This window comes from Panthera onca, chromosome E1 (genome assembly GCF_046562875.1).
Source record: "Panthera onca isolate mPanOnc1 chromosome E1, mPanOnc1 haplotype 2, whole genome shotgun sequence".
NCBI lineage: Eukaryota > Metazoa > Chordata > Mammalia > Carnivora > Felidae > Panthera > Panthera onca.
The window spans coordinates 9,643,989-9,654,549 of record NC_138352.1 but is presented as its reverse complement, the minus strand read 5'-3'; the positions used below and the strand labels follow the sequence as shown (position 1 = coordinate 9,654,549).

The following is a 10,561-nucleotide window of genomic DNA, read 5'->3' as shown; positions in this document are numbered from 1 at the left end:
CCTCACACTCCGCTCCACCAAGAGCAGGAGATGAGGCCAGCTTCATGGGGGGCCCCTCTGTGGTCACACCGTGCCCCGCTGAGAAGGGCTTGATTTAATGCTCTGTTGTCCTGCCGGCTCGAAATGGTTGGTGATTCTAGGACAAAGGTGTTTTCATTTTGCACTGGGCCTTGCAAACGGCTGGTCTTGTCCAGAGGAGGCTTTTTCATGCCTGTACCCGCCAGCCACGCCAGCCACAGGACATTTGCTATTTGTAGAGGGAAGGGCTTGCTTGGAAAATCTAGAAGGAAGTCAGCTGGGCCCTTGCCTGCTGCGGCAGGCGGGTGTGTTGGCTGTGGTGGAGTCATGGTAAGGGTGTTATCCTCACAGGAAGCAAAAACCAGAACCGTGCATTCAAATGTTTCTGAGGAAAACTTTAGCAAGTAATCGACTGGTCATGTGATGCCCTGAGCCCCTCGCTTCCCCCATTTTCTGACCAGTCCTGAGAACAGAACCAAGAGGCTGAAGAAGGAAGCAGAGAAGTGCCAAGAATTGCAGAAGAGGGGGGACAGGGTGAGCGGCCCCTGCATGAGGGGTTCCAGCCGCAGCAAGAGAGACACCCAGAGGGACGGGGCCATGTGGCTGCCATCGGCTTTGCTGCTGCTCTCTGTCCCAGGTGAGCGGGGCTGGGCAGGTCTGGGTGACAACGGTGTGGGGCAAGGTTGGTGATGGGGAAGGGAAGAGATGAGGACACAAGCAAAGAAAGGAGGGGGTGAGCTCCGAAAAACCTCACGCAAACGAAGAGGAAGAGGAGTTGATGGTAAGTTGATGCTTCCCACAGGTGAGCACATACAGAGCCCTAAAGAAATTGGCTACTTTAATCCTGATGACCACCATTTTGAAAATCAGGAAGGCTGTTTTTTAAAAAAATGTTTATTTATTTATTTTTGAGAGAGAGAGAGAGAGAGAGAGAGAGAGAGAACAGACATGGAGGAAAGGCAGAGAGAGAAGGAGACAGAATCCCAAACAGGCTTCGTGCTGCCAGCGCAGGACCCAACATGGGGCTCGAACCCACAAACCGTGAGATCATGACCTGAGCCGAAATCAAGAGCTGGACACTTCACCAACTGAGCCACCCAGGCACCCCCTGTCTTTTTTTTTTTTTAAGTAGGCTCCACGCTGGGCGTGAGGTTTGAATTTACAACTCTGAGATTAAGACCTGAGCTGAGATCAAGAGTTGGACACTCAACAGACTGAACCACCCAGACACCCCAGGAATACTGTCTTATGCACCAGGCCAGGGCGAGGGGAGCAGAGAACTAATACTAATTGGGCTAATCGATGTGTTCACCCGGTTTTCCCCATAATCTAATCCAATTTTTATTGCAATCCTATGAAAACAAGAGACCATGATGCAGAGACAGGCAAATAATTTACCCTAGACCAACTCATGCAAGGCAACCAAGGTTCAAAGAGAATACGTTTATTGCCAAGATCACTGCTCTTCTTATAACACTTATATTCAAGGTCATCACTTTTTAAAAATAATACAATGGTCACTTACTACATAAGCCTCCTTGTGAATAGCTGTTCATGTATCCCAGGTGCTGACGCACCCCCCATGGGGGGCTCTGTGCCTCCAACAGGTCTGGGCTGGCCCCAGGGGCCCTGCACTGTGAGCTGCTAGATGGTGACACTGCTGGGGACTTGTCCATCCTTGTCTGAGAGTTCCCATAAACGATGTTTCTCTCTCTCTTTTTTGTTTTTGAACACTGGAAGGACAATATTTTATTATAAAAGGGGAAAGAATCAAGACAACTCACCAGTTTGCTCTGATCCTGTGAAAACACCAATGTAGCAATTAGAAATCAGAGTAATCCGATGTCAGCGCTAACCGTCAGAGCCCAAGGAGGAAAAATCTTTATTTCATTAATCCCATTTCCCCACCTCTAGCTGTATTAATCAAGGTGCACCAAAACCCTTAAAAATATCACTCCCGTGAGATTGAGCCCTGAGTCAGGCTCTGTGCTGATAGCATGGAGCCTGCTTGGTATTCTCTCTCTCTCTCTCTCTCTCTCTCTCTCTCCCTTCCCCTCCCCCACTCGTGCTCTTTCCCTGCCTCTCAAAATAAATAAACAACAAAAAAAAAACCTTAATATAAATATCACTCCCAAAATAGGACACTAAAACTCAGAACATAAAGATACTCTGCATGATAAAGCTGAACAGAAAAACACACTTTAGACTTTTAAAACTTGACCAACTTTTAAATAATATTGCTTTACAGAGATTATTTAATGTAAAAAATTTCGGGGCACCTGGGTGGTTCAGTCAGTTAAGTGACGGACTCTTGATTTCGGCTCAGGTCATGATCTCACAGTTCATGGGTTCAAGCCCCCATGTTGGGCTCCATGTTGAAAGCTCAAAACCTGCTAGGGATTTTCTCTCTCTCCCTCTCTCCCTCTCTCTCTCTTTCTGCCCTTCCCCTGCTTGGTCTCTCTCTCAATAAATAAACTTTAAAATAATAATAATGATAATAATAATAAATTTTAAAACTAATGCACATTCTAAACATCCAGTTTTGGTAATCAAGATAAAGTAATTTTATTACAAATTTCAGGATCTAAAAGTAATTTGTTACATTTACTAAGATAAATCTGAAATGGCCTGTATCAAGCATGTGTGTCCTGCATAGTGACCCTGTGATCCTCAGGCATGAAAGGACACAGTCCCACCCCTCCCCCTTTATTGATGTGATCAGCCAGATGAAAAAAAATTATGCTGAGTCTCAACTAGTACATACTGATTAGGATCATTTTGGTTTATCACTCTGGCATTTAGATTATGAAGAGTTCAGGGAAAAAAGCCTCATTCTTGAATTCTGATAAGCCAAACTAAAGTCTCAAGGGTGGCCTCCAGAAATTCAAGGTTCTCTTTTCCTACTTATTTCAATAATACTTAGGAGATTTTCTGTATTTATTTATTTTTGTTTAAAAAAATTTTTTTAATGGGGGCGCCTGGGTGGCTCAGTCAGTTAAGTGTCCGACTTCAGCTCAGGTCATGATCTCACAGTCTGTGAATTCAAGCCCCACGTCGGGCTCTGTGCTGACAGCTCAGAGCCTGGAACCTACTTCTGCTTCAGATTCTGTGTCTCCCTCTCTCTCTGCCCCTCCCCTGCTCATGCTCTGTCTCTCTCTGTCTCAAAAATAAATAAAAACATTAAAAAATTTTTAAATAAAATTTTTTTAATGTTTTTATTTATTTTTGAGACAGAGAGAGAGAGGGGGGAGAGGCAGAGAGAGAGAGGGAGACACAGAATCCGAAGCAGGCTCCAGGCTCCAAGCTGTTAGCACAGAGACTGACAGGGGGCTTGAACTCACAGGGGGCTTGAACTCACATGCCATGAGATCATGACCTGAGCCGAAGTCAGATGCCCAATGGACTGAGCCACCTAGGGACCCTGACACTTTCTGTATTTAATAAGAGTTATAATTCAATTGGTCTGTAAGCCCAAGTCCAAAAGTCCTTGCCTCATGGCAAGAGGCCGCACAGGAGCTGGTTGACCAGTAAGACTAAGACCAGACAAAAGGAAAACACACTCGCCAGGGTTGTAGACAATGACCTTCCAGCAACAGAGACAAGCCCAGCGGGATGGCCATACACAAGAGGGCCTGTGGAGACCTCAAGCTACGCCATCCTCCTGCTCCTAAAGGAGATAAATCTCTCTCTGTCTACCCGGTTACTTGCCATTACACTTAACAGGCAGGTCTCTTTTACTTTATATTTTTTTTTTTTTAAGATTACCAAAGGCTTCGACTTACAATTGGAGCTGTAGGAAGCCTCTGGGGTTTGATGGGTACAGAGCAAGCACTGTCCTGTAGGATCTTAGAGAGAACCCGGGCCGGGGAGGAGCAGTGCAGCATCCCAGAGGTAGCTGAGACAGGGGGGAGAGAGCCCTCACGCTTCAGCAAGGAGAAGGTGGAGAAGAAAAAAACACAAGGAGGGTTGTGGGGGTGGGGGCGGGGGAGGGGATGCCAGGCTGCCTCAGGGTCAAGGTCAGGGTCTAGGTGTAACAGAGCATCTCTAACAATGTTTTCTTACCCAGACCTGAGAAAGCAGCTCCAGATCTCGAAGGCTAGGGCTGAAGCAACTGAAAGAGTAGGTAAGGTGGAAAGCCAGTCCTAAAGCGTCCCCGACCCCATCAGAAACGCAGAGAACAGCGCCCCCACAGCCTGAGCCTGGGACAGCAGCAACTGCACACGGTTCAGTGTTGGGGCTCCCAGTTTCCCCGGCCAGAAGCCTGCGTGGGGAGGGCCTCAGACTGGGGCATTTTGCCCCGTTGAGCAAGGTTCCTCAGCCTCTCCACTGTTGGCATTGGGGCTGGACCATTCTGTGTTGAGGGGCTGCCTTGTGCGCTTCAGGATGTTTAGCGGCATCCCTGGCTTCTGCCCACTGGATGCCAGGAACAACTCCCCACCCCTCCAGTTGTGAACAACCAAAAATGTCTACAAACATTCCCAAATGTCTCCTGGGGGAGCAGTATCACCCCTTGCTGAGAACCACTGCTTTGCAGATTATTGGTGGGAGAGGCAGACAGCCTTGTGTTGTAGAATATAGGTCAGTGAGCCACTTGAGCTTGCTTGCTGGGAAATCCAGTGAGAAAATGCAAGGTATTTAAAATGAGGAAGCAAAAATTAGTTGGGTATTTTGCCCAAATAATTTCTCACTGTCCTTTTGCCCTGGGTTAACCTCCTTCCTTGTTAAGAACAGATGAGACAATGGGGTGCTTGGGTGGCTCAGTCGGTTAAGTGTCGATTTCAGCTCAGGTCATGAACTCATGGTTTGTGGGTTCGAGCCCTGTGTCGGGCTCTGTGCTGACAGCTCAGAGTCTGGAGCCTGCTTCGGATTCTGTGTCTGCCCCTCTCCTGCTTGTGCTCTCTCTCTCAAAAATAAAATAAACATAAAAACATTTTTTTAATAATAAAAAAAGAACAGATCAGACAATAGCTGTTCCTTGGCGTAATGAGGACTCCTCAGGTGCCTGGGACCGGCATGGCTCTCCAGGCAGGAAGCACAGGGTTTGGGGGCTGGGTCCTAATCACTTCATACTGGAGCTTCCTGGGTGACTGGGGGAGGGAGGACAATGTCAAAACCTTGGGTTTGGCAGAAGAGCTAGAGATGAGGCCCAGGGCATGGCAAGGCTGGTGGGTGACTGCCGAGGGGTGGGGAAGGGAGCAGTGTGGAGCAGGGAGTCCCTAAAGATGTCAGGTGATGGCAAGTGTTGCCACAGGTTTCTGTCCCAGGAAGGACATCGAGTGTGAATGTCCTTGAATCAGAGCCCAAATGAACCCCTTCCTGATGGTCTCTTTCTACCCCTGGCTGACTCCCATCTCCAGCATGACCCAGACATATGAACAGGAGGTCCCATCTATACAAGCAGGGATTATAAGCTTGGGGCTTACAGGTGATCATTTGGGAAGGGGACATAGCCAGAAGCTGAAGGCTTCCTTCTAGCTCTCAATACTGTGCTTCATCTAGACTTCCTTTGTTCCCATTCTTGCTTCCTGTTTTCTATTCCATCTGTCCATCCATCCATCCATCCATCCATCTGTTTATTCAGAATATACTCAGTGGCTTCATTCAGTTCTTGGTAATTGATGGACACAGCCATTTCCTCTAGGTACTGACAGGTCTGGGGACCCAGAACCTATCTGAAGTCACCCAAAATCTTCCTCTCCCTCCACTTCTAAGTTGGCTGAGCCCACACAGGCTCTCTGTGTCTCAGAATCTCACACCAGGGAGCTTCAGAGGTCTCCCCCTTGTGTCCACCTACAACCCATACCTCTCGGTTCCTGACCCTTCCCTCCTTGAGCCTTAGGGTGACCTCTGGGTTTCCAGGGGACCTGACCCTCAAGGCCCCTCCAGTCGAGGCTCTTCAGGTGAAGAAAGTACCAATGGTCTTTTTCAGGCTTCTCATCTCTGAGTGGCCCCAGCACTGTGACAGGCACCGAGGGGGGATCCCTGAGTGTGCAGTGCCAGTATGAGGAGAAATACAAGGCATTTACCAAATACTGGTGCCGACAACCATGCTTGCTACTTTGGAACCAGATGGTGGAGACCAGAGGGTCTGAGGGAGAGGTGCGGAGTGGCCGTGTGTCCATCGTGGACCATTCTGCAGACCTCACCTTCACAGTGACCTTGGAGAACCTCACTACAGATGATGCAGGGAAATACAGATGTGGGATCGCGACAATACTGCGGGAAGAAGGACTCAATGGCTTCCTGCCTGACCTCTTTTTCCAGGTTCAAGTGTTTGTTTCCCCCAGGTAAGACCCTACTTTCCTCCGGTGCCCCTGAAGAAGGGATCTGAGCTAATTAATGCCTGCAGAGCACCTGAGGAAATCTCAGCTCGGGAGAAAAGAGCCAGCCCCAGTGTTTGTGCCTTAGAGACTCAGTGGGCGTGCTGTGTGGGTGTGAGTGTGTGGGAAATATGGGTGGGTGGGAGTGTGTGTGTGTGAAAGAACACGTGTGTGCATGCATGTGTGAGAGAGTATGTGTGCGAGTGAGGGTGTGAGGGACAGTGTGAGTGTGACATCCAAAGCCCTTGCTGTTGCCCCAGGTCCTGACAATATTTGTGGGCCTTGAGGACTGAGGCTGGTGTCGCTGCAGAGGGTCCTGTGACATGTGCTTCTATCAGGCCCTCCTGTCCTCACAAGACTGCGTGTCTCCACCTTCAACCTCCCTTGAATCGACCTCTCCGGTGTTCTGCCAAGGGGGACCAGGCAGGATGGCTGCACTGGCTGGAGAGGGGGCACCTGAGGTCTCACTTTTGTGCCAACTTTCAAACACTCCTGTTTCCAGTGAGATGAGGGACACTGAAATGCTTCATGGGGAAGGCGATGGCTCTCTGGTCCTGGTTTATGACCTGTCCATCTGCAGAGGAGATTGGTATGGCGTGGGGTGGGGATACGCCACACTCTGGCCAGGTCTGGGTCTGGCAAAGGGGAGACAGTGGTCCCGGAACTTCCAGCCCAGTCCCTTCCCTGAGTTCCCCCTGCTTTGTGAACTCAGAACCCTGCAGGTGACAGGTGCCTAGCTAGGGAGAATCATGCACTGGGCACTGGGCCTCTGTTTTTCACCATCAGCCTTCACGATAGCCTCCAGCAGCAAGAGCTCTGTGACATTGGGACCTCCAACGTCCCTGGTAGTGAGCACAGATCCATCCAACCCCAAGGTAACATGCGTGTGTCCCAGTGTCCTTTACCACTGCCTGGCTCCTTCCCTAGGGAGGGGCTTCCTAGATGCAAGTTTCCTCAACTATTCACTCATTCAACAAGCATTTAATTTGCTTGTTATGTGCCAGGAACTGATCTAAATGCTAGGAATATAACAGAGAACAAACAGGCAAGCCTGTGCTCTCAAGAAAGTCCCATTCAAATGGGTGGATTTAGACAATGGGTAGATGGATAGAAAGACAGACAATTAGATGATACGGATAGTTGATGGGTGGATAGATGATGGATGGATGGATAGATGACAGATGGATGGATAGATAGATAGATAGATGGAAGAAAGATGTCCATTAATAATAATTCCTATGGAGGAGAATTAAGCAGGTGTCAAGGATAGGGTGATGGGGCATGTGGGAAGATTATGGGACATGATGAAAGGAATCAAGATTCATTGAAAACAAATAACCAAGAGACTGTTTCAGTCTGAGTTTCTTCAAAATCAGATCTTGAAACAAGGACTTACGTGCAATTCATTTATGGAGAGGTGATCCCAGGAAGTATAGTGAGGGAGCTGGGAAATGGAAAAAGCCAGCAAAGTGTAACTTTGACAAAGGAGCTATCACACTAGCAACTGGGCTCTGTCCCACTAGGTGCCCTGGGAGATACCACATAGGACATAGGACATTCCTCAGAACTCTCCCACTGAGTGGTGAAGAAGCTGAGGTAGTGATCCACATACATCTATTCTCATGGTGGAGGAAGATGGCGGGCTTTGCTATTTTCTTAGAGTAATGAAGGAAGGCCTCTCAAATGAAGAGACATTTGAGCAGAGACCTGAAGGAAGCAGGAAAGCCAACAAGCAAGAATCTGGAGAAAGAATATTGCAGGCAGAGAGAGGGTCACTCTTGGGACCATGGATTCTGTGGCATTTCTGGCCTATTCTGCTCAGCAAGCACACATTCCTATAGCTAGAAAGAGCCCTCAGGCAAAGAGATGGACGAGTTGGAGGTGGGAAACCACTGGCGGGTCCAAGACTACCCACAGCTGGCCGGAGCTCAAGCAGGCAAAGAGCACATGAACCATGGTGCCAACAGGGTTTGCAAGAGCCCAGTGCATCAGTGGAGAGGGGCAGGCATCAGCCAACCCCTCAGGCTGCGAGCCAGGCAAGGGGTTGGGAAGGTAGAGAGCTTAAACAAAGGCCCAGTGTGGGGGAGGGGACACAAACATTTGTGAGGAGCTGAGGTGGTATTAAGTATTGGGACCCAGGGTGTGAGAGGATTGCCAATGAGCTGAATTTGGGGAGGTCACTCCTGGGGCTTGATGTTGTTGAACAGTTTCGGCAGAAGAGCTGCTCCCATGATGGACAGTATTGAAGGTGAGTCAAGATGAATTTGAGCGAGGAATTCACTCAAAGGGGGCATTTCATCCTTGAAGTAGGGGCCAGCAAGAGCTGAGTTCCTGTGAGTGTTGAGGACTGTGGGTTCAGAAAGCTGTTTCCGGGGGTCTCCCTTCCTCTCCATTCTTCACCACTGCATCCTCTTGCGTCTGCTGCGTCCTGACGCTCAAGGTCAACTCTTGAGCTGAAGGACAGGAGTCTGTGGAGCCTCAGCACGGGGCTGTCCGGCCCTGATACCAACCAGCTTGGACATTGATACTGACTTTTGAGGCAATGGGACCTGAGCACAATAGCAGGTGGGGAAGAGGCAGAGCCTGGGCCTCTTGTGGAGGAGGAAACTCCTGCCAGTCACCGTGTTCCTCCTACAGGTCCCTGCCTGACCGCGTCCACTTCCTGCTCCTCATATTCCTGGAGGTGCCCCTGCTTCTGATTATGCTCAGTGCTGTCCTCTGGGTGAACAGGCCTCAGTGGGCAACTTGTGGGAAACACAGTCAGCCTGATGACGACGGCCTACAGCCCTCCTTGCCCATCGATATCCTGTCCAGAGACATCACTGTTCAGACTAGAGAAGGAAGAACTTCTGCCCCCAAACTTTATTTCTCTTCTCACTTTATTGCCAAAAACTTGTAAGCAAAGCAAAACGAAACAAAACAAAACAAAAAAACAACCTTGAAAACATGTAATGAAATATATCACACATACAAAAATGTGTGTATAATGTAGATGTGCCTGGTGATTGGCTGGGCAGCACGCGGGAAACATTCCACAGGACCCCTAACTTGCCAGCAGAAATTGGTGCCAGGCACAGACTAGTTGGTCAAGGGATCCCAAAGTGAGGGCCCGCTTTTGGGTGACCTCGCCCTGCTGAGAACCCTCAAGGCAGCCTCTCAACTCAACATTCCTTCCTTTCTTCACTCGCTCACCAAGTATTCACCAAGAGCCTATATAGTGAAGACTTATTTCTAGATTATGGGGATAGAGCAATCAACAAAACACGAGCTTTGTGTTCTAACAGTTGGTTTCAGAAAATAAAGACATAAATAATACTGGTTTGTAATAAGTGTCATGGAGAAGAAAGGGTAAGAGTTCAGAGGATGGAGTGACAGGGGACAGGGACAGCCTCTTGGGTAAGAGCCTCAGGCAGGTGAGGGAGGGAAAGTGGAAGGGCTGAGCAAAAGCAAAGCTCAGGGCAGGTGAGCACCCTGACTGAGGCCAGTGGGGCAGGAAGCTAGGAAGTCAGGTAGATGTGGACAGGCCAGGCGAGCTTTGGGTGGGGGAGTGGTGGGCTGCATCTTCTGAGAGATGGGGAGCCACTGAAGGATTTCAGCAGAGGAGGCTCCAGGATCAGATGTGAAGATGCCAAGGCATTCACTTGAGGATTGGTTCCTAAATGATCTCTGACCTCTGAGAAATCACCCAAAACAACCCCAATCTGAGCTGGGTTCCTGGGAGTGTTGATGGCAGGAGAAGGAGTGGGGCTTAGGGTAAAGAAGCTCTTTCTGAAAGCCAGGTCCTGCCCTGGGGAAACCCTCTATCTCCTCTCAGTATCACCCACCTAACCCCCAAAGTCAGCTGTTGAGCTGAGAAGATAGGGGTGAGTATATCCAAATATCCAAGTCTAGCCCAAATTTGGGTTATTAGGTCCACGGGATCTTTGATCAGAGAGACTTGGGGGGGCAGAAAGGAGAGACCTGGGGCCTCGTCTTGAGGAGGCAGCTCACCGTCTGTCACCATGTTCCCCGCAGGCCCCTGTTTAGCAGCGTCCACTTTCTGGAGTTCCTGGTCTTTCTGCAAGTGCCCCCACTCCTGACCGTGCTCAGTGCTGTCCTCAGGGTATCCTCCCCCTTTGTGGGGACCCCAACTAAGAGATGCTTCAGTCCTTCGTGCCTTTTGATATGCTGCCCAGACATACAGCCCTTCAGATTAGAGAAGAAGATAAGATATATTACATCTT

General features: G+C 49.2%; 1 protein-coding gene across 2 annotated transcripts; it reads left to right on the top strand.

Moving 5' to 3' along the window:
* The first annotated feature begins 376 nt into the window (after window positions 1-376).
* On the top strand, window positions 377-9,075 carry LOC132687367 (protein CD300H-like). 2 transcript variants are annotated; one of them, XM_060645489.3, is made up of 4 exons: window positions 377-655; window positions 5,948-6,305; window positions 7,125-7,213; window positions 8,976-9,075. In XM_060645489.3, the coding sequence occupies exons 1-4, from the start codon at window positions 568-570 to the stop codon at window positions 9,035-9,037; spliced, it is 597 nt and encodes a 198-aa protein (XP_060501472.3). In that variant the 5' UTR covers window positions 377-567; the 3' UTR covers window positions 9,038-9,075. The 2 variants fall into 2 exon arrangements, with proteins under 2 accessions (XP_060501472.3, XP_078294325.2); XM_078438199.2 differs by lacking the exons at window positions 7,125-7,213; window positions 8,976-9,075 and adding an exon at window positions 6,599-7,036 and having other exon boundaries at window positions 393-655.
* Window positions 9,076-10,561: the final 1,486 nt, after the last annotated feature.

What these genes read in the sequence shown, in the direction of transcription:
- LOC132687367 (XM_060645489.3), top strand. Translation starts at nt 568, where the DNA reads ATGAGGGGTTCCAGCCGCAGCAAGAGAGACACCCAGAGGGACGGGGCC. An exon ending in GCTGCTGCTCTCTGTCCCAG is followed by an intron (nt 656 to 5,947) that starts GTGAGCGGGGCT and finishes GGTCTTTTTCAG; the next exon opens with GCTTCTCATCTCTGAGTGGC. An exon ending in CAGATCCATCCAACCCCAAG is followed by an intron (nt 7,214 to 8,975) that starts GTAACATGCGTG and finishes TTCCTCCTACAG; the next exon opens with GTCCCTGCCTGACCGCGTCC.